The following is a 27,089-nucleotide window of genomic DNA, read 5'->3' as shown; positions in this document are numbered from 1 at the left end:
CTCTCCCTCTCTCCCACACGCACACAGCGCACGACGACGTGAAGCAATACAAAACAGACTCCTGCAGTGCGGACGCAGATGGGAGAGACGGGGTTTCTTTCCGCAAAACAGAACTACAAGTTAGTCCTAATAAGAGTCAGCAATGCTGTGCAATTTGCTTTTGTGTGTTTCTGCTGCTGAATCCAGTTTGACAAAAATAAAATGCTGGTAAAATTAAAAAACACAAGTAACTGTTGGGTCTACTTGAATCAGCGAGTTGAACAGAGATCGGAGTTTAACGGAAGTGAACAATGCCTGGGTGTTAAAGGAGACCTTTGGGAATTTTCACTCTTGACCATATATTCTGATAATTTTAGCTCCAAGGGACTAATGCGAACAATATTATTTGCAATTAGTTCAGCTTCGAGGGAACCGCAGCTGTATTGTTCTTGCTCAATGCTGGACCAATTCTTTGGTGAGCATTACCTTGGACCTAAAATGTTCGGAAAATAGTTATCCCCAAGTTCTCCTTTGACCATGAAGGAAGCATAGGCTGAACCTTAAACGAATACTAGGAGGTTGGGCAAACCTCCCAGGTAACCTAACAATTGTCCAGTGACAAGAACAGAAACCAGATTCTAAATGAAAGTCAAGGCGCTGAGTATTCCAAGTAGAATCAGCGTTGAGTGACTTGATACGGTAACATTTCACAAACCCTGTTTGAGCCCAAAAATATAACAGAAATACAGACACTTATTAGCATTAGCTGCTATGTTTGCCAAGGATACATGAGAAACACTTATAGAAATATTGTTGTTGTTTTTTACTGAAATCTACAAAAAAGTTTGAACAAAAAAAAATAGACTAACAAAAAAACATACAATAAACAATTGCTCCCCAAAAAAAGAAACATGGTGCATAGCCTCCAAGAAGTGTCTATAATATCGTGGTATACGGTAGGATTCATAAGGCCGTTTTGGACAATGAGAATACACTGGAATGTGCTACGACTGTTAAAAAAAAACAAAAAAAACAGGAAAGCAAAAGACACTTCTCCGAATCGAGCAGTCCGTATAATCAAATACAAACCGGTTCCTCCCATACGCCCCGAAACCCCCTAGAGGGTCTGCGAACTACGGTGGCGATCGAGAACCCCTGGTGTAGCGCACGGACAACAAGGTACACCACTGGTAGCGACACGGCCAAAATTAAACACTGATGGCCCCCGCCCCCCCCCCCTGCGGCCACTCTCCTCCCCCCGCTTCGTCAATTCGTTATTCAATTCGTTTTTGCCTTTTTTTTTTTTTCTTCAAATACAAATTAAAAAGGGTGCCGCCATCTGGGCTCTCTGCTGGAGGCGTCTGGGGGCCCCCGGTCTATGGGGACCTGGCCGGGGGGGGGGGGGGGGGGGGGGGGGTGCTGGGGCTCACCACGGGCAGCGGTTAGAGGATGTTGCACGTGGGCAGGGGAGGGGGGGTGGGTTGGAACATCACCGGGGGGGGGGGGGGAGACGTGTTGTGTCGTGTGATGCTGCAGCTATAGGAGGCAAACACGAGCGAGGAGGTGGGGGGGGGGGGGGACAACTTTTTTTTTGTTGTCTCCTTTTACATCACTCTCCAAATGACCGACCTCCCCCCCCCCCCCCACACACACAAAATAATGAAAACTAGTTGCCCAGATAATAGGTCCTCCAGTCCACAGTGTGTCAAACTTTCATACCTGTACAAATTGACACACACACACACACACACACACACACACACACACACACACACACACACACACACACACACACACACACACACACTATTCACATATCTCCGTTGGCAACGGAAATTGGCTGAACGAGTCTCTCTGAGGTCTCGGTAAGAAAGCGGTTATGCAGGTGGGATTGTGGTGGGGGGGGGGACGGGGGACGTCACAGACCATGACACTGTGTGTGTGTGTGTGTGTGTGTGTGTGTGTGTGTGTGTGTGTGTGTGTGTGTGTGTGTGTGTGTGTGTGTGTGTGTGTGTGTGTGGTTTTGGAAGGGGAAGGGGGTGGACTGACCGTTGGTGACATCCCGTCGCTGTGGCGATGGGGGGGGGGGGGGGGGGGGGGGGGGAGGGGGTGGAAGCCAACTGCGTGTGCGTGTTCATGTGTTTGTCGATGCGTGTGAGTTTGCGTCTTTAGAGGCGTGTGTAGGCATGTGTATACGCGTGTGTGGTGGGTGTGCACGCACGCGCCGGTGTGTACAAAGGGCGGCGGTGCGCCTTCAGTCGTTGTCCTCGTCGTCGTCCTCGCTCTCCTCGATGCCGTCGCTGTCCTCCTGCTCTTCGTCTTCCTCCTCGGTCTCTGGGATGTCCCACTGGGGGTGGTTGTCCAGCACCGCCTTGGCCTCGTGCACCTCCAGCTGAGGGGGGGGCGGCGGGAGGGGGTACAGATGCACAGCGGTCAGGACACTTGAGCTTCCGTTTTCGTCCCATTTTTTTTACAGCCGAGGGATTTTTCATCCAAAGCGACTTACAACCCATCGTTCGCACATTCACACACCGAGGGCGGAGTCGACCCCCCGCAGGGCGACGGCAGCCGGCTCGTCAGGGGCGGTCAGGGTGAGGCGTCACGCTCAGGGACACCTCGACACTCGGCCAGGAGGAGCTGGGGATCGAACTAGCAACCTTGAGGTTACCAGCCAACCCGCTCTACCTCCCGAGCAGCCGCCGCCGCCGCCGCCGCCGCCGCCGCCGCCGCCGCGGCTCACAGTCGCAGTTTGGTTCGTGGGGACGACACGCAAAACGCGGGCCGACGCAGCGCTGTGTATCAATGCGGCGGTTCGGTGATTACCGAGCGCACCGAGAATGTTCGGGCGAAGCGGTTTGAACACCGCCGGACGGTCCTAAGAAGTGAACCGACTGAGAGAGAGAGAGAGCCGGTAAACCGTGTCGCTTGCAAAAAGCACACTCAGCCAATCGAATCAGATTCTGGACCTGAATCAATCTCCACAAACCTACGTGCAGTCAAAGCAGTCTGGTCACGAAGAGGATACAAGACCGCCCCCTAGTGGTACACCAGACCACATGCATCCTCGCGTACGCTCCCGAGACTGCGTTCATGCGGCTCCTCGACTCCCGTCGTACCAACAGGGTAACAGGCTTGTTAACGAATGAGACATCAGTATCCGTAGGGTCGCCCTAGGGGAAGCGCACGGCTGCACGAGCAAGAGCCAATTTCTCTGGGCCGATTACGCCCCTAATCTAGTAGCAGTCACCTCTTTTAATTACACTAATTCATGCTCCAAAGACACACACAGCCACGAAGGCACAAAGACACAGACACAGACACTTACCTTTAGAGGTTTGATCTGGTCCAAGCCCAGGTAGGAGTCTGAACGCAGGATGACTGAATATTGGTAGTTGCCTGTTTTTGATGGGGCTGGAAACTTCAGTTCCACCTGTGGACACACACACACAAAGAAAACACACACTTGAATGCATCGATTGAATAAATGAAGTAGTTTGCGATCACCCAGAAACAAATGGCTATTGATTCGATTAAAGTCGGAATAACAGGAATCAAAAAAGGCAGAGCAAGTCGAGGAGGCAGCAAAACCTCTAAAGACCACGAGTGTAAACACCATCAGTGGTTGGAATTATGCGTGAATTAAAGATTAATAATCAACCGTGACTTCATCATACCCAATTATCTCTCCGCAGCAAGGGGTGGTGGGGAAGCAAACGCAAAATGTGTCGGGCAATTAATGATTTGAATAACCCAACAGCCAGCGCGATGGCACCGACGGCGGAGTCCAAACAGTAAATATTAGACGAGCGTTAACTACACTTGTGATTAACATGTCGGGTAATTACACGGCACGAGCATCTAATCATCAGCCGCGCCACGCTAACGACGGGTCGGGATTGGGAATGAGCCGTTCAGCCGGAAACAAGAGCGGCCGCTCCCAACAGACACGCCTCCGGCCCCACAACATGCAATCACACACACACACGAGGAGAAAACAGACACGCCTCCGGCCCCACAACATGCAACCACACACACACACGAGGAGAAAACAGACACGCCTCCGGCCCCACAACATGCAACCACACACACACACGAGGAGAAAACAGACACGCCTCCGGCCCCACAACATGCAATCACACACACACACACGAGGAGAAAACAGACACGCCTCCGGCCCCACAACATGCAACCACACACACACAGGAGGAGAAAACAGACGCTGCCACACAATGAACTCAACCCTGCCCTCAGAGGAGATCTGTCCAACCAGACCCCAAAACTACATCTGTCTAACTAGCCTCTCAGAGCGCCTCAAAGTACATCCGTCTAACCAGACCCCCAAACCAAGATCTGTCTCTAACCAGACCCCAAAACAAGATCTGTCTAACCAGACCCCAAACCAAGATCTGTCTAACCAGACCCCAAACCAAGATCTGTCTAACCAGACCCCAAACCAAGATCTGTCTAACCAGACCCCAAAACAAGATCTGTCTCTAACCAGACCCCAAACCAAGATCTGTCTAACCAGACCCCAAAACAAGATCTGTCTAACCAGACCCCAAACCAAGATACCAAGATCTGTCTCTAACCAGACCCCAAACCAAGATCTGTCTAACCAGACCCCAAACCAAGATACCAAGATCTGTCTCTAACCAGACCCCAAACCAAGATCTGTCTAACCAGACCCCAAACCAAGATACCAAGATCTGTCTAACCAGACCCCAAACCAAGATACCAAGATCTGTCTCTAACCAGACCCCAAACCAAGATCTGTCTAACCAGACCCCAAACCAAGATACCAAGATCTGTCTCTAACCAGAGCCCAAAACAAGATCTGTCTAACCAGACCCCAAACCAAGATACCAAGATCTGTCTAACCAGACCCCAAAACAAGATCTGTCTAACCAGACCCCAAACCAAGATCTGTCTAACCAGACCCCAAAACAAGATCTGTCTAACCAGACCCCAAAACAAGATCTGTCTAACCAGACCCCAAAACAAGATCTGTCTAACCAGACCCCAAAACAAGATCTGTCTCTAACCAGACCCCAAAACAAGATCTGTCTAACCAGACCCCAAAACAAGATCTGTCTAACCAGACCCCAAAACAAGATCTGTCTCTAACCAGACCCCAAAACAAGATCTGTCTCTAACCAGACCCCAAATCAAGATCTGTCTAACCAGACCCCAAAACAAGATCTCTACAACCAGCCCCTCACTTTGCTCTCAGACTAGATTCCTCGCTCTCTTCTCTCTCTCAGCCGCCCCTCTCTCAGATGATGAGCAGTCAAACAACAACAGCAGCAGGGGAAAGTGTTAACTGTTAAAGGAACAGTAACTGGTAACTGATGACGGGGGAGGGGGGGGAGGGGGGGAGGGGGGAGCCGTCACAGCATCAAACACGAGGTCAAGTCGGTCCCGTAAATCCCATTTACCGCTTACCCCGCCGCCAATCCTTCATTGTTCTTTAAAACAGCAGGATCAGAGGGCAAACCACTCACACACAGGGGACAATACCACCGGCGCAGAGCGGTTGCCTAGCAACTGAGTGTTTGTGTGTGTGTGTGTGCGTGCCTGCGTGCCTGTGTATAATGGGTTGTGGTTGAGAAAACCCAAAACCTTGAAGAAAGTGCGAAACATCGCTTCACCTCCGCTAAATGACTGACACACACACACCTCCTCTGTGTCTTTGAGCGTGCACACGTGGTAGGGCATGGAGACGAGCGCCTGGTCGCGGCGGTCGGCGATGTAGAGCCACCACCACTCCTGCTTCTCGTCGGGGTAGTACAGGCTGTACACCGGGTGGGTGACCTTGGACTTGGTCTCCAGCAGGGCCTTCTCCCGCCGCTGGATGCTCTGCTGCAGAGCCTCCCACTCCTGCTTGGGGGGGGGGGGGGGGGGAGAGAGAGGAGAGGGATGGCTGGTTATGACGCCGGTCGCTCCATGGTCTCGTCTGCCAACGATGGGGTTGGAAGCGTTGAAAGAGGGAGGCTGATTTAATGAGGACGGTCTGAAGAGTCTTCGCTACGACACGTCTCTTATTCACTTGATACAGACTAAGGGTATGATTAACATCATACTCCATTTCTGAAGTTACAATGTGTCCTTAACCCTACTCCTTCTGTATGACCCAACACACACACACACACACACACACACACACACACAGGAAGACAGGGTGAATTTGACCTCCTCGTCGTCGCCGGCGATCTCGTCCACCTCCGTGTCGCTCTGCTTGTCGCTCTCTTCGTCCCGCTCGCTGGGCGAGTCCTTATTGGCCTCTGCCTCATCCGACTCGCTGCCCTTGTCCGAGCCCTCCTCATCGTCCTCCTTGGGGACCGCCACGGCATCCTGGAGGGGGGGGGGGGGATAACGAGGAGCAGAGTTCAGAGAGCGCCTCTGCATATAAATGGTGCAGAGTAAAAAACACACCTTTTGTAAAAAGGGTGTTTTCCCAGTGTTCATACCAGTAGGAAAAGCAGTTTGTCCACGGATCTGAATCAAATGTACGCAACCCTTTCTGGGATTGCTTTTGAATAAATGTCATGCTTTGCTATTATTATCGCTAAACCAATTCCCCAATGCATACGAATGTGGAACCTCTCGTTTCCTTTTTTGATTTCCAAGGGGCGTTTTCAACGGGCTCAGCCAAAACGCCATTGGATAGACTTACAACCAATAAAGAGGAACAAAGTGCGTGACTTAGCGCCGTAGGCCAAGTTGATAAATCCAACTTGAAACACATCCTGTCAGAAGTACGGCCAACATATCTTTCTTAACAACAAACGCCTTAAGCCCAGTTTGTTTGCTATGCCTTTGAACTTGTTTAACACTGAAGCATATTCAACAGACCGTTCCATACGAGTGACAGGCATCTGGGTTGTTTATAAAATGCCTCAACGACACACCTTTGGTTCACTACAAAAGAGATTCTGAGGGATCGCCCTCGTCCTTCGACGATCGATTAGGTTCAGGTTATTCATGACCCTTGACCTTTCCACGACTAAATGATTTATCGACTAATCAGAAAATGAATAGAGCAATCGAGTTAGAGTCATCGATCTCAACTTGCAGCCCTGATAGAGTTTTGGGAGTTGAGGGGGGTGTATGCTTACGCCTCCTGCCACGCTGCCGTTGGCCTGCTTGGTTTTTGAGGATGCGGGGGCGGTGGTGGCGGCGGCGGCGACTGCGGCGACCGCGGCGGCGGCGGCGGCGGCGGCGGCGGCAGCAGCGACGGTGGCCGCCGCGGCGGGGGCTTTCTTCTTGGTGAGCTTCTTCTTCTTGGACTTCTTTGTGGCTTGCTTCTTGTTGTTCTGCCAGACTTTGGTCTTGGCTTTACTGGCGTCGGCCTGCAGGGAGACACACGAAAGACGTCAGGGGAGGGAATCTGTCGACGTCTCGGTTCGATACAAAGGGGGGCTGCAAATCTCAGGATCTCTTTGATTTCACAAAGTGAAGTGTGTACAAGAATGAGAAGTTTTACTATTTGATACGGTTACACAAACTGATTGGAATAATGTAAACACACAAAAGGCAAACTTAAGATAAAAAAATATGTATATACTATTTCTGGAAGTTCTGGTCGAAGACCAGGTTCGAAGATACGATATGAATCCTGATTCTCACGTGAATCCATTTTTTTACACACATTCACGATCAAAGGCTTCGTCGACAAATCAAATGCTTTTCCTGAACAAGGAATGCTTGGGGGGTTCATAAGCGTCATCCGTGGGCATGAGGCAGGACACTGTCAAGTTTGGGGGGGGGGGGGGCTGCAATGTGGTCCCCTTTATCGGTGCTCTGCGTCTGTTTGGACCTACCCCTTCCTCTGTGTTGGCCCCCTCCTCCCCGGGACACGGGCTACCGTCCTGCTCCTTCTCAAACACCTCCTTCAGAAACACCAATCACATGGAAGAAACCGTCAAGCATTTACATAGACAGGCACAAAAGGACCATCGGGATCAACATAAGCAATGCAGGTGCTTGTATATAACTTTGCAACATCATACGGTTAAAGCCTGAATAGACAATATATTTTAGAAGCATTATTTTGTAAAATGATCTTTGCATCCCAATATTAATCCATGAATCTAATAATTTGACGAATCAACAAAACATCAGGTACCAGCAGCAGTCGCAGGCTTGTAATAATTTTATTGTGGATGTTCCCTTCGGCTGGTCACCAGATTGTCACGAGTGCGGTCCAGAAGTGCCATCTGGTGTTCAACAGTAGGCCTGCACACTGTGGCTTGGTACATTCTGGGACAAACCACTTTCGTCCACGTCTGTGGCCTGCAAGCGTCCAAGTTGGATCCATGTCCCACTAGATGAACACATGCCTTACCGCCATTCTTTTCCTAGTGAGGGTGACGGTAACTGTCACGATGGAGCCTGCCGTGATGTTGTTGCTGTCTTCATCGTCAAGAACTAAAAACAGGAGAGAGAGTATATGAGTGGGGAGGAGGAATATTCACACATCTCCGGATACGTATCACCGAAATGTGCATTAGTATCGCTTTTAAAAGATAATTTCAAACACTTTCACACTGGAAAATGCTACCTTTTACAGCAGCCCAACTGACGCAAGTCTGAGTCATATTGCCATTTGAATATACTATTACCATTCATAAAAATAAAAAAAATACACAGCTAGGGAACCCCACTGTTGCAAGTTACAAAGGACACTAAATGTAGCTGAACTGTCCCTGAGGCCACTAAACTATCATACAGGGGCCTTAAACCCAAGGCTGATTAATAATAACTGTGTGCGTGTGTGTGTGTGTGTCTTCCCATGGCGGACCTTGCAGTTTGGTTTCCATGGCGATGTGAGGGAAGCTCCCCAGCACGGAGATGACCTCGTCGTACTTCTCCTCGACCAGGAAGCGCAGCATGCTGCGTCTCTCCGAGTCCTTCAGACTCACCAGGTCCTGCAGGCTCCGCACCTTGTACTGCAGCACACAGGGGGGAGGGGGGGGGACACGGGGCTCGTACGTCGCAATGCATCATGGGATATATTGTTGGCCATATTGAGAGGACTCAAGTGAGTAGTAATACATGTAAAGTACTAAATAAAGGTTAAATATCGATAACCAAGGCTAATGAAAACTCTGACTTGCCATGTCTCGCAATGTGCAATGCTGGGGCAGTTTCAAACACAACAGGACCTCTCCATTATGACAAATCATTTCTAGATTTATTACTCACCATGACCAAAGAAACATCAATAACAACATAATGCCTCACACGACCGACACTCCCAAAATGGCGGCGGTCATCGCAATGTGATTTCACGATGTAATAGCCCTATAGAAACTTATACGGTGCGAGTGACAACGAAACAATTACAATTTCATCCCATTCCTTATGGATCCCTCATACACATAATACTACAATAATACACAACGCAAGAGCCCGTCCTACCTTCTTTGAGACGCAGTAGCGGAGGTGCTCCTCGTCAAAGTGAGGCAGCTGAAGGAGAGGAGACTTGGTCTCCTGCAGGCCCTGCACGATCATCTGGGTCAGCTTCATGCAGTTCTCTATGGACACCAGCCGGGGAGCGTGGAAGCCTACACACACACACACACACACACACACACACACACACACACATTTAGAGATACCCCATACTAATAGAAGCTAAAAGGGTTTTTGAAACCAAAGTCGTAATTTGACGTTTTCAACGCGATAATTAAAAGATGATTACATTTTGAGGACAATCCTTTCAACAGGTTTTGAATTTCATGTGCGTGCGTGCTTTGCGTGCGTGCGTACCCCCTCTGCTGTTGGCCATCATTGTGAGTTGGCAGCCCACGTTGACCATCTCCTGGAGCAGAGCGGGGCTCTTCCGCACCGCAAACCTCTGGTCTGTGGAAGGACGACCGCCACATAATACCAACACTGTCAGGGTCTCGGGTCCAGGGCCAGGAGGGTGTTCAGAGTCTCAGAGCAAGTCAAATCAAAACTGTGATCCATGTAACACATGAATGTAGTACCCAAGAATATAGACAATATACACCAAACTCAGAAAACAGACTAACAATGTAGCAGTTACAAATAATATAAATTAAATAGAAATAGTGAGACTGAGTAAAAAAGGGAACCAGCCCCTTGCCTTTCAACAATGCTTTCAGGTTCTGTTCCGTGTGGGGTGGCCAGCTCCCCTTGTTAACACCCCTCTAATCCACGTTCAATAAGCGCAGCGCAGGTGTGCTGTATTCAGCAGATGATCGGGTCATCATATCCGCCAATAAGGAAACACCATCATCCAACACAAGCCACTCTGCAGGCAGGTTGGAGCTCCTCTATAACAGGTTGTGTTTGGGGCGAGAGCTACCCACCCTCTTCCAGGTCCTCAGAGATCTCCATGCGCGACAGGTGGGCCAGAACCAGAACCCTGGCCTTCAGGCTGTAGGGGTAGCAGAACGGGGGCTCCTTCTTCTTCACGTTGATGTTCCCCAGTTCCCTGATCAGCTGTCACACACAAACAAACCACGGATTCAGCTTTTCTTTTAAGTTTCAACCAAAATGGAAGATTACCCCCGTTTGGTCAAAATACGGTTACCGATAGTTTTAAATACCTCAATACCATGATCTACACCCAAAATGATTCAATGTAGTCATCTTTCATTCATTTTAAGGATATTTGTTCATACGGATGTATAACATAGTTTTGACAAATGCCTGCAGTGGTGTTAAACTGACACAGTATTTCATCGAATTACATTGCTCTATTGTCCACTGTAACATGGTACGGTAACTTGACAGATAGTTTTGTTTTTTGACGGATTCAAATAGCAAGGTGAAAAGAAAAAGAGCTATTTCCCTCACCAACCACTTGCTTTATTCAAATGCCTCATGAATAGACGTTCTAAAAACGGCTTGGAAAAAAAAATCTGACATCTGTCGGTTGGGGCCGTTAAAAACCTTGAGATCATAAATCCATTCCTTATGCGGTGTCATGCGTGCGGTCAGCGCCTACCTGGGGCACCTCGATGTTGTCCGTCGGTCGTATGGTGGCTTCTTTATTGCTGCGAGGGTCGAACTCAAATGCTGCCGTTAGCACCATGGCTAACCCTAGAGGGAGCAGGGGACACCCAGGGTTTAAAAACACATGCGCTGTGGAAAAGATTCAGGAGAAAGAACCTGCAGTGTGCGAGTGCGTTCGATTGAAGCCTGTGGGGATGTGAAATTAGGGGGTCGGAATCTTTCGGTATCTCAAGATTCAATTTCGATTCGAGAGATGCACGATAAGATTCTAAATCAATTCTAGATTCCAAACGATTCCGTTTCAAAAACGGTTCTCCATTCACTAACCTAACCCTAACACTTAGTGGTACTATTTTCCGGATCTAGTCCAGTCCACTGTGTGCCGAGTCGGATACTGCGGCAAATTACAGCATGAAAGCATAGTAAAGTGTGTGCAAGATTAAGTCGTTATTTATATTTGAAATCCGATATCGTTTTTTATATCTGATTGCAATGACGTGAATACCATGGACAAAGGGAAAAAAAATGATATTGGATCCAGGATTATAGCAGTGTTTCCCCCAGAAAATGTCTTAGTCAAGGTCGTCTAGGAGGTAGTTCAGCTCGCAATAATATATAGAGCCGCCTAATGCCGTCGTTTCAATTCCATTCCAAAAAGCTTTATGGCATGACTATTGTTGTGAACATTATTAAAGCTAGGGTGGGTAATTTCTTTACTGTAATATTTGGCAAAACTGTCCTAATAGCCAGTCAGCTATATGTAGGTGAAGTGCTCTGAGAATATCTGCTCATAACATTGCTCTCCCCTGCCTCTGTGGGCCGCACCCAAAAATTGCCACCGCTCATGTACACTTTGACCAATCAGAGCGAGGCTCAGATTCTCCGTTCTTATTGGCTGTGGGACTGTCCGGTCACCTTGGCAACGACGTTGGTGCGTCCCTGCGTGAGCGTTCACGAGCCTAGCGGTCTGACAGTTTTGTACTCCTACGGCGGACAACAAATGAATAGCCGTGTCTTCATCAACGGCCCATACATTTCCCATTCCCCGGATACCATCAACTAACACCACTAAGACAGAGAAAAAAAGAGGAAAGTCACTTGTTGAAAGGACAGCTACTAAAAGGGAGGCGGAGAGAGCTCGAAATAAAACCAGAGTAAACATCGGCGTGGCTTATGAGCGATGGGGAGAGTTACGTGACCGGAGAAACTTAAAATCGGACGCTGAGATGGCTATATTTCTTATAGACAGGTAAGGAATTGTGCTATCCCTCCATGGTATATTGCGATGAATATGTAAAGTGTCGGCTGGTATGGTTTTTTACTAAGCAAAGCCACGATAACCGTTACATTACGGTTCTGTAATGTAACCATTTCAATACGGTTCTGTAGGATGTCTTGCATCAGCCGATGGTTCTTTTCCCGGTCCGTTTTATAGGTTAGTTATGGTCACACCAACCCTGGCTGTCGGAATAACACAGAGATTGTGCTAACACGTGGCCTAGGCTTCAACTCAACTGTGGATAATGTCCGAGTCACGTTTGTATAAAAGCTACGTTGACACAACTGCCAAGATAAGCACTGCGAGGGAAGTCTAGCATATGATATTCCATGTATTGTTATAACGTTGTTGCAAGCTAGCAGCAGCCTAGCTCAGTTTCGCGATCGCTTTGAAGTGACGGTTTCCTTGTGTGTAATCTGGCTTTCTGTGTTATTTTAACAAATATATATATTTTTTCAGCACAGAACTGTACATACACAATGATGGACAACGACAGTAAAGAGATCATATCGATTGTCAATATTGATAAGAGGGAGACCTAGAAGAATTCTGTTATCATGGAGAAGGAGGTTTTGTTGTTTTTTTTGCTTTTGTTCTTATGCTAACGAACTACAGTTGCAATTAGTTTGCTATCTTGCTTGGCTGATACAGCTACCTTTCTTAGGCCTACCAGCGCAATGGCAATGATTTTAAGATAACATACATGGTATGTCTGTGAGTAAGATGTTGATGCTATATATGTACTTATGTAGCAATCAGCACTAATGTTTAATTACCTCGGAATCGGACATGGTGTTTCGTCTTCCTATCAATGTAACTGAATTCACATGAACGCGCATAACTGACGTTCGGTGGGAGGAGCTACAGCAGGTAGCGTGGCAGGGACGGGCCAGAGAGTACGCGACGGAATCTCAACGGCTGTTTTCTCCAAAATCGCCCACCCTAGCTTTAACAATGCATTATTCATCTTTATTTTTTGTACCTGATGGAAGTATGTTTACTTTCCCTGCGAGAGTTGTTTGATTTGTTAATGCATAATAATAAAAAAATATATATATACATATATTATTTTTATTTATTTTTTTACATTGGTAGTCAAGGCTAGGGTTGGGTATCATTTGGGTTTTATCCGATACCGGTGCCTACTCTGTAATTTTTTTAAACGGTTCCTGTGCTAAAACGGTTCTCGAACTGGTCCTTAAAAAACAAAACCGCACACACTTGCATACATGCACGACTTGTTATGAGTTTAACATCAAGCAGAAAGTCGGCAGACACCGAGTTGAATGGCAACACGGTGTTTGCTAGCCTACTATATATGCAAGATTTATGGTTGCCATTAAATCACTCAACTTACCTGAAGAGGAAAGGCTGCTGTGACTGATGATACAAATTTTTAAAATAAAAATAATTACAAATAATAATTACTTGTTGAAAGCAGGCAGGTACGCAGCTATGCTGCTCACGTTTACACTTGCGTGCACGGCGCAACATTAGCCTACTGCCAAAGTCATATTAAGTATATAACGCAGGTAGGCAAGGTCGCAGGAGGCGCCAACATTGTTTTCAACCGCTCGGTAACGCGCCGTATTAGTTCGCAAGTTTGGAAAATAAAGTATTTGAAGCGAATAAGCGACTCTGTTTTTGATTTGTTTACTTGGTTTTGAACAGATAGTTTTGGATGCATGCATCGGCTTTGAGTTTGTTGAATTGTTTGTTACTCTGAAATTACATTCGCTCGCCACACACACACACACACACACACACACACACACACACACACACACACACACACACACACACACACACACACACACACACACACACACACACACACACACACACACACACACACACACACACACACACACACACACTTCAATCAAAACAACATCAATTAAGTGATGCCGCAGCGCGTTGACAAGTCCCGAGGCGCCCACATAGTCTTTATGGTTTATATGTTTGAAAGCCTTGACACACTCCAGTTGGCCTGAAATACCATGCCTCGCAGTCATGGACCTATAAATAATGTCGCAGTCGTACCATGCGTGTTTAGCGCAACATTGAAAAGGGTCCCGTCTGAAGCAGTGTCGCCTTAGTCTTTCAACTAGGGGTGGGGGAAAGGAAAGCGATTCACGTAAGAATCGTGATTCTTACGTGAGATCGAATAAGAACGCACATTTCGGGGCTGCGTCGCGCGCTGCGTTCCGAACGTTGTGAAATCAAATACGGGGCGGGGCGGGGGGCGTTAAAAAAAAAAGTCAGTTATGTCAGTTATGAGGCCCCGAAATGTGCGTTCTTATTCGATCTCGTTACAACCGTTTACGTCGGAACCGGTTCCCTACTGGAAGTGCTGTGGGAAACACTGTATAGCATATAAGAATCACGATTCTTACGTGAATCGCTTTCCTTTCCCCCACCCCTAGTTGAAAGACTAAGGCCCAATCCCATTTCTACCCCTTACCCCTCCCCCTTGTTTTGAAGGGGTAAGGGGTAAGCGGTAGAAATGGGATAGGGCCTTATGGCGCGTTTCCACTGCAGGGTACGGAACGGATCGGATGGTGCGGGTCGGGTCGCGTTTCCACCGCCAAAAGTGGGCGTGACCCGGACTTTGCCGTACCCGTTCCGGCCCCGTTCTCGGGACTCCTCCGTTGGGGTACCGCAAACGAGACGAGACGCCTGAAAGGGTCCCGTGAAATTCTAGCTACACCCCCCCGCCGTTGATTGGTCGACAGAATCGTCACTTCCGGGTGACGCGGGGATAAAAACAAACGAACAGTAGCCTCGAGGTATTTATTCTTTACAATTAACTTGTCGCGTAAAACGCTTGCTTGGGCGAACAAGGAGGTGGAGACGTTCGTCTGCATTCTTGGGGAGGAAGACGTTTTTTACGATGTTTACGTAGCTGCCGCGGCGATCGACATCCGGCCTACCACAAAGGGTACTGTCGGCAGTGGAAACGCGACCTCGGAACTGAGCTGGGCTATACCGCCCCCTCCCTACCGCACCTTTGCGACCCGATCCGTTCCGCACCCTGCAGTGGAAACGCGGCATTAGGCCCTATTCCATTTCTACCCCTTACCCCTTCCCCTTCCCCCTTCAAAACAAGGGGGAGGGGTAAGGGGAAGGGGTAAGGGGTAGAAATGGGATTGGGCCTTAATGTATAAGAGTTATCTAGAGCAGTCAACGCATTGTCACGGCTCATCCGCCCCAAATCAACCATTGTCATAACGTCCTCCAAAACCCCCACCTTGAATCACATCCTTTGAAGGGCATGGATGCCATGCAGAGCAAACTTTTTTTTTTTGTACTAGCTGTGAGACGAACTCCCACAGAAAGCGGGGGTCGGTCCAGAGGCGAGACTCACGCTTCATGTTCATGTTGGGGGTCTTGTACATAAAGTGCATGAAGAGCTGCGTGGTGTTGATGAGGATCTGGTCTCCGCTGTAGCGGATGGAGCGGTACCACCATGTGCCCTGGATGGAGAGAGAGAGAGAGAGGAGAGGGGGGAGAAAGAGGAGGAGAGGGGGGAGAGAGAGGAGGAGAGGGGGGAGAGAGAGGAGGAGAGGGGCGTCAGAACCACGCAGCCTCACACGACGCGAGAACACAACGGGGCAAGGTCTGGGAGACTGGACACGCGTCACAACGATACGTATTGTGTCAGCAACACTCACCACGACCACGGGAAGGATGACCATGAAGGCGAGTCCGTAAACCAAGAGCACCTATCGATCAAAAAGGGGAATATTAGCGATACGAAAGACATCCGTTATAATGATATATAATACATTTATATAGTCTTCTTTTAGGACATATTCTTAAAAATGTCATGTTTTCTACTAATTTTCCCTTCAATATGGCTTTTTAACTTTACACAACACACATCATATAAAAAACTAGGGAAGACCGCTACTATTAAGTTAGAGATGTATATGAATATCAACCTTACCAGCATAGAGTTCTTTTGGTCCACAATCCATGCAGGCAGGGCGATTCCAAAATTGGTGGCTGGAAGCGAACAGAGGGAAATAATCAAATGAAGTACAGGACCACTTAAAATTATTTAATATAAAAAGGGCAACTTTTTCATTTGGCAGCCCGGAAATGAGACTCTAATTTCATATAGTTAGATAATAGAGCCGGGCTCTGAGCTCTTTTCTTTCTCAGCTGCTGAACGGCTTGCTGTCAAAGTGTGTCAATAAAAACACTGAGCTTATGTAATCGATTCACGTTTTAATCTTCAAATAACCAACATAGATTAGGTGACTTTATTCAACGCCACTGTGACCCCCTGTCAACATAATTACACACCAACTACTTTCACATTTTCTTAGCACTGAAATAATGTTACAATTAAGTTGTAGTATGGCTGCACATGGTGATTGCAAACATGTTTTCTTATATATATATATATATATATATATAAAATATTTACATTTGACGTAAGCATCAACATATCAATTCAAATTATGAATGTAAAATAGCGTAGACAATTTGCATTTATTAACATTTAGCAGACACATTTTATCCAAAGAGACATAGAACCATCAAACACACATTCACACACCGAGCGCAGCCGTCGGGTGAAAAACTGAACCCGAGGGGAAAACATACCTCTTGGACCATCTGGGTCGCCGTACAACTCCCAGTTCTTCTTCGTCTGTTCGTTGGTCAGGCTGTGTTGGGAAGAGAGGGCAGAGAGAAGAACGATAGAAGTACGTGAACAATAGGCGTAGACGGATACATACGGTATCTTCGTAAGCACGTAGGGTTCCGTAAGCACGTAGCCGAAGGAATCCTTACCCATACCTGCACAATCACGTGAACAGGTTTTTTTTGTACAGAGTTAAACATTCATGCGGACGTACGCAGCGTAGGCCTTGGTGATCATCATGAAGGCGGCTTCGTCGCCACCCTTGTCAGGGTGAAACTTCTTCGACAGGAGATGGTACTGTTTCTTGATCTCCGACGTTGTCGCACCCTGGATACAAGACATGAGAAAGAGGCTGATGTCATCAACTGCTGATCGTGGGGGGTTAGAGAGCCGTGTGTGTGTGTGTGTGTGTGTGTGTGTGTGTGTGTGTGTGTGTGTGTGTGTGTGTGTGTGTGTGTGTGTGTGTGTGTGTGTGTGTGCGCTTACCGGGTCAAGGTGGAGGACTTCATAAGGATTGTACTCCTGGTACTCTCTGTCTAGCTTGGACACTTTGTAGGCTAGGAGCAGAAACACAACCCAGCCAAATAACAGGGCGGCTTTTCTGCATACGTCAAAGACAGGAAAAAAAGAAAAACCACAGTGTCATTATGTGCAAAGATCAATCAAGGTTATAGGAATTATCAAACGTTTTAATGAAAAGATAAATGCACAAGACAAGCATAACTAAACAGTCTTCCAGACAGCCTGTCCTTAAGCTTGTCTTTGAATCTGGATGCATAATTCAGTCGGACATTAATAACTCAAGTAAGGGGAGGGTAGATTAACAATGCCGTTGACGGGGATGTGGTTTTGTATTCAACGAGGATGCTTCGAGTCTCAAGGCAAGGCTCTGTGGGACGATCTACAGCATCTGTTGCCATGACACCCACGTCCTCACCAGAACCTTGTGCAAGGCTGAGCCAGCGAAACGATCCGAGGTCAGTTGAATCATCCCGTTGGGACCTTGATTGCCACATTTAAAAGGGTAAGTGAACGACAGAATCACTTGAAAACTGTTCCGTTGGGGTCGCACAAAATTGTGTAGAGCTGTTGAACAGATTTTCTCTTCTAAACAAATGAACGTAACCTAGCTCTATCCAGTGTGAGATGAGCATTTTTAAAACATCTGCGAACGCCCCTGGCACTTGATCCTGTGGAACCCAATGCGTTTCTTTTTCTAAAACCTTTGAGACTGCTGGGACAGCTCAGATCGTAGGCGGATGTTATGCTCCTTAAACGGGGGTTAATCTACCCTCAACAGAGAAAAGATTGTTATGAAAAGCGGACGACTGAATTAAGAATTTCAAAAAAACGAGCAGCGATTCTAGTACATTTTCCAGTTCCTTATACCTAAAAAGCGTTATGGGTCCACCAGGTGGCCTGACCTGGACAAAAAGGAACGGATTTACAATGACCCCCGATAAAATAAAAGATGGCACAGATGTGACAAATGGTGGGGAAGGGAAGAAACTTTCACGTCAGAGGGAGCCTGTGTGATGAGCGGGGGAGGAAGAGACTCAGAGACTACCGGAAAACAAATCACTTCAAACCCGAAAGCAAGTTGTGCGAGTTGAGTAGGTGTGTGTGTGTGTGTCGTTTGGACGTCATTGGGAGGTTGAGTCAGTGAACACCACACTAGCGATAACACAAATGTTCCAAACCACTGCACGGTGCTTATCTAAACTGTACACACTCAAAATACAAACACACGATTGCATAAACTGAGGCCATATTCGTACAAATCCGAATGAGTGTATACACGTTCACCGCAATTGCAATCTCCTTGACACGACTTTAAGCACACTCTGACCGACCCTGTGTAAGTGGTGTACCATCAGCTAGTGGTCAAATAGGCTGCAGAACTGCTGATATTTAACAATGACATTACAAGCATCTTAAGAAATTAAAAATGAAAGTTCAGCTAGTAAATCAACATTTGAATACAACAAAAGAAAAAAGTTGTGAATTACCAGCATTCACCTGTAATTTAATGTATTTATCTTCTTAGAAGATGAAAGATTGTCATGGCTTTTTTTTCGTTTCGGTAGTTTTCCATGTTACAAAGGACCTAAACAAATCCCAATTTCAAAGACATTCTACGCAGGCCGATACTAGATTACGATCAATCATCATTTGGTCAGCATTGTATCATAGTGGTTACACCCAAATGTGGATAAAGCGTCTAAGGCCGCAGAGTTACTAAGATAACGCTAGGCAGTTGTATTTTGTATCTGACTGACAAAGATCCCTTCGACCTGCTACTGTCAAAAGTGTTTGTAAACGGCTTACCACTGTAATTTAGGAGTTGAACTTACTTTAACGTCGGTACAATGCTCTGCTGTGATTTCATCAACCTCAGGCGGTACCATAGACACCTGCCATGGACCCTCCTCAAGCTCTTCAGACGCAGTTGCTCTGGGGAAGGGGGGAAAGGAAATAAGTAAGGGTCGAGGAGAAATATAAGGTCACGACATATAAAAAAAAAAAAACGCTGGGCTTGAAAGCAGGTTGAAGGTATCCAACCGCCAAGTCAAGTAAGATCGTTTGATCGTTATATGCATATGTATCCATCACAGAAAACGTGCATTACCATAAACAGACTGACATGCCTAATCCTTACTTGCATTGGATTGACATAGGGCCACTATGAAAAGTAAAACCGGCCTGCAGGTTGATATTACAGGCTAGACACATGCAAATGAGACGTTTGACTTTTAATCAAGATCTCGATAGGCCTAACCTGAATATACAGTTTTGAGTTGATAACCACTGACGAGTAGTGAACCAGATAATTAATACAGGGGTTTGGGGGGGGGGGTTCGACCAAATAGATGATGCAAAGATTAAATGACTAACAACCCACCTCATATTTTCTTTGACTGAACTTGCAAGCTGGCCCTACAATGAGGTATGGATACAACACGCTAAGGGGGAGTTCACCATGGATGTTAGAAAGCTACTACTGACCCATGTCGGCTTACTGCAGCTAGAGGCTACATTGCTAGATGCTCTACGTATTCACACCAATACACATGATGCCCTACATCGCATTCGAGCCAGACCCATTTCTTTAGCATACAATAGAGCTAAATAGTACACGTTTATGAGTTACAAGATGCTACCTTAACAGTTGTCACCAGATGGGCTACCACAGTTCGCTAGCACTAAGACAGACATCAGGCCTTACCAGCATTCTGGTCTCTGGGCCAGAGGTAATATGTGGCTGGGATCACAATAAGTCCAACGAAGGACGTTAGGAAGTAGAAAAACGTGTTGCCGCTGTCATCATACTGGAACTGTTGGCCGGCCATTTCTTAGCGGCGCTGGGGTACTCCTTCTTCTCCACCGCTGAGCTTTCCCTACCGAGCCCAATATGTATGACTTGACAGACCGTCAGCCAAGCCGCTAGCATTTAGCACAAACAGCGGCGATCGGTGTACGTGGTTTACGCCTGCGCAATGTGGCCCCTGTTCTTCTTCGGGGAATAATGAAAAAAATAAATAATAATAAGCAGTCACTGCCACCTAAAGGTAAACAAAAGTAATAGCCATAGTAGGTAGGATTCATACTTGGATGTTTTTTGGTTTTGTTTTATTTTTACCAACAAATGACTGAGGTGCCAGCCAGTTGATTGGTTTGAGTTTTTTCTCAATTTTTCTCAAATAAATATATGGTGAGTGTCATATTATATATATTAATGCATCACTTTTATAGCTTAAAATCTCATTAACCACGGTTGCATAGATAACCACACCTTGTATGCTTATACAAGACCTATATCCTGGTACCATATAATTTGCTAGCTCCTGCTCTATATTTGAGCCAATATTCTGCACTATAAGCACTCTCGATCTAACATACATACATAGGCCAAGATGCAGTATAGGTGAACTACAGTATACATCGTACACACTGTAACTTTTTTAAGTAACGTTACACGGAGAAAATTTGCCAGTAGAGGGAGACAGGAGCCAGTATAGTGTTTTCTACTGGAAGAAGGTCGTTTTATTTTTTATCCTCATTGACCATTGCTCTGAAGTGCATAAACTCTATGAACGTGGCGCGGAGGACGGCAGGTTTAATCATTAATCATATGGGGAAATTCATGAAAGAAACAGATTCAGGACCAATATTGCAGATAGAATAGGACCCATACCCTTTTAGTGCAAGATCCACTTGATGGTAGTATTTGACCGTTTTATTAAAAGAACAAATAATATTGAACAAATTTGAGGTTGTACCTTGGCAGACTTTTGCAAAGAAATGCATGAAATATAAAAATAATAACTGGAGACATAATAGAAAGATTTCTCTAATCAATTTTGAATTGATTTAATCTGAACTATCGAGCTTCTATTGCGACTTCTACATAAAAAAATATGTGAACAATGTCACATATTTTCTCCAGTATAAAATGCAACCATCAAGTCAATACTATAAATGTCCCACCTTGGATGAGTAAAATGCATCTCATATAATCTTAACGTATCTTATTAAATCTTACGCCATACATAAATGTTGGACCAACAAAGAACAAGAAGCACGAAGAGAGGCACACCTAAGAAGCACCTATCAGTTGTTCTTACTTTATACTTTGACTCCTATATCATGCAGCAAAATGATAATGCTGATGCTATTTAGCACATTATGCTCAGCACGTCTCTTATCATTAAGTGGAGTAGATAAAGAGATGTATTGACAATAGGGCTTTGACTTTTGGCCAAAAATCATATTCGAAGTTTGTTTGTTTAATAATATTCGAATACATTCGAATATTTATTAATAATATTTTGACCATTAAATGCCTTCAGTAAGACCTGGATGGGGCTTCGCAAGGTTTGTTTACCGCCTTGCTATGGTTACCGGTCTTGCATGTTCAAACGGCTTATTAGTTTTATAATAAATCGCTGTCTAATCAATACTTCATTCACTGCCTCTTCCATGGTCATTACAATATTATGAATAGACTGCGTCGGGTTCTCCGACGTCTCTCCCTCTTGGCCTGCCCATAACAGGTTCGAACATTAAGGGCTGCCTAATATTCGTTTTCGAATTTTGATTTATTTTTTGATATTCAAATTATATTTGAATGACGAAGTTTCGGAGTCAAAGCCCGAGTTGACGACAATGCATCAAATGTGAACCATGATGTCATCCAAGGGCTTGCGCTTCAGATCCGGCACGGTGGCCTCGTCGGAGGGGTATCCGATGGGCAGCAGCATCAACAGCTTCTCATTGGTCGGGCGCTGAAGGATAACTCTCAGCCGCGGTCCACAGTTGAGTGGTGTGGACGTCACCGTCACGAGACCCACGTTCTGAAACAAAAAAAAACGGTTTGAAAAAACGACCAACAACAGGACACAAGTGCCTTTCCAAAAAACGGCTTGATCCGAGCCTGCATTTTGTCACCCGGATTGTGTTTTGGGCGTACATTTCACGTTGACTGAAAAAGGGGATGTTTTACCTGTAGTGCTGCCAATAACATTCCACAAGAGATAGAGACACTGATTTCATTGTAGTAGTGCGTCTTCCTTTTGCCCCCAGTTCCAATGCCATACGTCTGTTTGAATATCAGCAATAAATATGGCGCCACATCCAAGTATTCCTTCACCCAGGTAGTTCTGGGAAACACAAAGGTGTGGGGAGCGAGGGAGTGTGCAATGTATGTTGTGAGAAATTACCTTCAGAGGGTAAAGCACAACATCTTGCTGTAACCAAGCAAGGACAGTTGATTGAATGCAGCTGGATGGCAGGGTGCACACAATGTTGCCATCAGAATCTCGTCTTAGCACTCTCTGAAGCTGCTCTTCAGAGGGTCGTCTTCTAAAGCTTACATTTTGTCAGGTTCATTCTTATCCCATGACTTCCGCCTACAAGCATGAGGCTTCGGCCCATTCAGGCATGGTGATGACTAAGATATCATACGGACCAAATATACTTTTCTATTACGACCAAGGCATCGGTATAGCTTACAAGGCAGGTTATTAACAAGGAATAACTAAAATTAGCACAAATACTTGAATTGTACCCCTACAAGTCGAGTATTTGTGCAAGCTCGCTCGGGCACACGTCTCCAGGTGGGAAGACGATCTGACCCCATGCTGCAGGTGCGCCGTCTCACCTGATCTTGGCCAGATCTTTGACCCACTTGTTCCCCATCCTCTGACGGTAGTTCACCTCCTCCTCCTCCTCCACTATGGTCCTGATGGCGTGCTTGGTGTCGGGGTCGGACACCACGACGAAGGTCCAGGGCTCAGTGTGCGCCCCACTCGGAGCGGTGCCTGGTGAACAATGAGCGAGGATTAGCGAGGACCATCCAGGTGTGAGTGTAGCCGCCTCTCCTGGCTCCACTGAAGCCTCCCTCGCCAATACAACTTGGCTAAACCACTTCTTTGTGTGGATCCGGCCTGAGGGCAATTAGCGTGTGCGCATCAAACGCGTTGTAAAGAGGCAATGTAACACTTTCGTCCTGTTGAATCAATGTGAGTCGGTCAGTGCACACTTTGTAGAGCAGTGAATCAACAGTAACTTTACAAAAATGTCTCATCACAGAGAAACAAAGTGCTATATTGCTATTGTTCACATTTTTGGCAGGCATGTTCATTGATAACGCCCAAGGCAGAATCGGCACAGCAAAGTGATTTTCACTCGCATATGTTGGTAAAGGATTGTTTAGTCGGAACCCATGAGCTTGTGCATGCGGGCTTGTGCGTGCGTGCGTATACTGTATATAGGCCTTCCCAATGAAAACCCACCTGCGGTCCGGATCACGTTATCGATGACCTCGCGAGGAACCGGCTCCGGGCTGATGAAGCGGACAGACCTCCTCTGGTTCAGGAGAGTGTAAAAGTCCCGGGATCTCTCCAGCATGGAGTCCACCGCGTACCGGGGCGGTGCATAGGGCACATGAGGAAGGTCCAGCTCTGACCCGGGATCGTCCTCTTCATCATCTCCTAAAGTTAAGTCAGACGGAATGAGCATATGAGCTGGAGGAATGGGGTGTTTGTGTAAATGGCTCCAGTAAGGGTACAAGGGGCAATTCAAGGACAATGTACTGTGCTCATTTACTGCCATATAAAATTGCACAACACCAGCATGAGCTGAACAGCACAGCTAGCTTAGCTTTGGATTCACACAATTGCTGTATTCTGTATTTTACATTAATGTGGTTGTTAAGCCCTTAACACATGTACATTTCCTTTGGCATGTTTACAGTGCTCTTTGAATAATTGAATTAAAAAGCAATCTATATTTTTAAACCACTGTTAATCTGTAACTAGGCTATTCAATAACCTTTTTCACAGCAAAAAGAGAAAATTACTAATTTACTCCAGTGACCCATATGGGGGCTATCTGGATAGCCTACCCTGATTGGGTGATGGTATTTCGGTGTCATCCTGCAAATCCTGATCGACCCATGGCTTCGCTTTGCTGGTGGAGTCCGATTCTCCTTTCAATTCCTTTGTTTTCTTCTCTCTTTGTAACTGTATCCAAAAACAAACTATTAAAACACAAAAGACGGCAATAAAATAGGGCGTGAATCCAGACATAAACGCCATTTATACTCCAGGAAAGTACCCTCCCGGCGTGCGAGATCGCTGCTTTGTCTGGAATGCGTGCGAAATGCAAGGGTGCTTCAAGGATCCGTGCGTAAAAGTCATGGGTAAAAGTGGGCTGGCATACATAACTTTTAACCTTTTGCTGTCAACGTCGTAAAGACGTATCCTATAAAATGTATCATAATGTTAGTACGTCATCGATTATGTAGGCTCTTAACTTTATAACTACTATTATGTCATTTCAAAAATGATAACCTTCTTTAATCTATGACTACTTTTATATCATTAATGGAAACATAATGATGTGCAGGAGGGAGGATTTATGTTGGCTTCTACCCGTAGAGGCGACTGGCCGAATTCATCACTAGAATCAATCCGGAGTTCAGCAACAAGTAGATAGCTTCGTTTTTTAGTGTCCGCGATAGTGTCCACAAACGCATAGGTCTGCACACATGGGAAGTGAAGTTTACACTGATTATATATTTTGTCAGTTTAACCTGAACAGCTAGACTCAGCTACCTGAGTCTGACTGAGAGACGCCTAGCAGAAATACCATCAAGTAATCTCCTGCCCGTTGGAAATTAAACTCGTAACACGCATCACTCGTTGCAGGATCACACAGCATGATCAAATCCATAAGAACCAAGATGTAGTCCATCTACCCGGGTTGAAGATCGTTGGTGCCTAATTTCTCAATGAAGTTAGGCTTATGAACACGTGGAGTGATATATAAATACAGAACCACAAGGTGGCAGTGCAATGCCTCCCGATGTGTGTGCGTGTGTGTGTGTGTGTGTGTGTGTGTGTGTGTGTGTGTGTGTGTGTGTGTGTGTGTGTGTGTGTGTGTGTGTGTGTGTGTGTGTGTGTGTGTGTGTGTGTGTGTTATTTATAACTACACCTATAGACTATAGGTAAGAGGGTTATACACACACTACATACACATCTACACACACTCCCACACCCACACCGACCACCATCTCAACATAGGGCCCCCATCTCACACCTTTACGGATGATTCCAACGGCTTGTCTTTGCACCGTCTGCACAGACCGATTGGGATGCTCTCTTATTATGACCTACATTTTCATTGTTTTGCCTCTAAAAAGAACTGCTCAGACAACTGCTGTCCCATGGAATGTATCGCTACTTCTTGGCCTGACGTATTATTGGACCTCGGTCCGCGGGGATCTATTCGTGTCCTAATCTTCATTGACAAATCGAAGTGGGGGTGTTAATGGCTCCTGCGAAGAAGAAGATGCACACATGATGAGGATGATGAGCATGCGCCCCGAAATGTCCATCGTCGGCGCGTAAAGCGTTAATTCTAATTGCTGGGACCGGTCTGCCACGCCCCGCCCCCTCGGCTGTCTCCGGCGCTGCTCTTTAAATAGCAGGTGTTTAAAAGCTCCTGCACTCCATTCTCCGTTTCGTTGCTTGCATCACCACCCACCACCACACACTCTGTCAGTCCCACTCATTCACACCACATACCCCAGCAGCTAAAGCAGTCTCCCCCCCAAAAAAACATGTCCTCAGTCAGCACCGAGACGAGTGCTTCGCTGTCCGCCGCGGGCAGCCGAGTGTTTTTCCAGCCCCCGACCGGCGTCGGATGCGTCGGTTCGGCGGTTCCAATCACCCGGGACGACCCAGTGCAGAGGAAGCAGGGGAAGGTGACGGTGAAATACGACAGGAAGGAGCTGCGGAAGAGACTGGTCCTGGAGGAGTGGATCATCGAGCAGCTCAGCGAGCTGTACGACTGCGAGGTGAGGAGACGCATGGGTCCTCTTCAGCGACGGCTCCAGCGGGTCCTTGACTTTCACCCATGGGTCTTCCGATGGATGGGGATATTCCGCTCATAACCGTCCCTCTCAAAGGGATAAGCCAATTAGCACGTGCTCTAGTGAAGGGGGTTTCTGGTGACCGACTGTCTTTGTGTGTTATTGTGTTAAAATGGTCGGGTTAACTTTGTTCAGGTTTACTCTGCATTTGATCAAATTGTGTCGAGCAGAAAGCTGAGGCCGTTTGAAGGATGTCGTCGACTGGTCGGTCTCGGATGCTCTGTCCCCGAATTGCCCCTTCTCAAATTGTCATTCATTGACTGTAGGCTATATATTACATATACTATTATATATTTTTTAAATGTCAGCTAATGTTTTTAAGGATATATGCATAAAACACACAGACACACACGCATGTTGTTTTGAAGTTGTTATTCACTAAGATGCATTTTCAAACACAATGAGCTTAATGCAACGACTGCACACGAAAAACCTGCTTTACCGTCAATAAAATCCCATCTAGAAGGTAGCCTGATTGAAAGAGTAGGTAACCGTAGTCCATTAGGTTTTTGAAATTAATGGCTTTTGTGAAAAGGCGAGGAAGGGGTTTCTTTGGGGACGGGACGGGACGGGGGGGGACCCACTGCTGTGCGAGCAGGCCTATGCGCCAGGCGCTTTCATACGGCTTTTCGAAAACAACTTCGAATAAAAAGTCATTAATCAAAATGGAAATGTTTTGGTGGGACGTGAATTCGCAACTTTGATTTGAGCTTGCAAAGCGGTCGTACAGCGAATATACAATATACCCCGTGCTG

The 27,089-nt window shown here is 46.5% G+C and overlaps 3 protein-coding genes across 3 annotated transcripts; 1 reads left to right on the top strand and 2 right to left on the bottom strand.

Annotated features, from left to right (window-relative positions):
* Positions 1-136: 136 nt before the first annotated feature.
* Positions 137-20,391, bottom strand: sec63 (SEC63 homolog, protein translocation regulator). Its single transcript, XM_060041973.1, has 20 exons — positions 20,125-20,391; positions 19,253-19,352; positions 17,385-17,499; positions 17,113-17,225; positions 16,859-16,920; positions 16,194-16,252; positions 15,919-15,969; positions 15,612-15,720; positions 10,958-11,052; positions 10,317-10,449; positions 9,751-9,843; positions 9,400-9,545; positions 8,780-8,927; positions 8,324-8,406; positions 7,800-7,868; positions 7,095-7,328; positions 6,169-6,330; positions 5,656-5,856; positions 3,305-3,409; positions 137-2,371 (listed from the first exon to the last, which is right to left on the bottom strand). The coding sequence occupies exons 1-20, from the start codon at positions 20,246-20,248 to the stop codon at positions 2,234-2,236; spliced, it is 2,340 nt and encodes a 779-aa protein (XP_059897956.1). The 5' UTR covers positions 20,249-20,391; the 3' UTR covers positions 137-2,233.
* A 729-nt stretch (positions 20,392-21,120) lies between these two features.
* iyd (iodotyrosine deiodinase) lies at positions 21,121-24,582 on the bottom strand. Its single transcript, XM_060041990.1, has 5 exons — positions 24,304-24,582; positions 23,693-23,890; positions 23,059-23,218; positions 22,402-22,558; positions 21,121-22,252 (listed from the first exon to the last, which is right to left on the bottom strand). The coding sequence occupies exons 1-5, from the start codon at positions 24,494-24,496 to the stop codon at positions 22,070-22,072; spliced, it is 891 nt and encodes a 296-aa protein (XP_059897973.1). The 5' UTR covers positions 24,497-24,582; the 3' UTR covers positions 21,121-22,069.
* Positions 24,583-25,447: 865 nt separating this feature from the next.
* Positions 25,448-26,849, top strand: LOC132450034 (protein phosphatase 1 regulatory subunit 14C-like). The gene has a single exon (XM_060041992.1). It carries the CDS (start codon positions 26,023-26,025, stop codon positions 26,353-26,355), a length of 333 nt encoding a protein of 110 aa, XP_059897975.1. The 5' UTR covers positions 25,448-26,022; the 3' UTR covers positions 26,356-26,849.
* The last annotated feature ends 240 nt before the right edge of the window (positions 26,850-27,089 follow it).

Source organism: Gadus macrocephalus, chromosome 21, assembly GCF_031168955.1.
Source record: "Gadus macrocephalus chromosome 21, ASM3116895v1".
NCBI lineage: Eukaryota > Metazoa > Chordata > Actinopteri > Gadiformes > Gadidae > Gadus > Gadus macrocephalus.
Note: the sequence above shows the minus strand (reverse complement) of the source record. Positions and strands in the feature narration are given on the sequence as shown.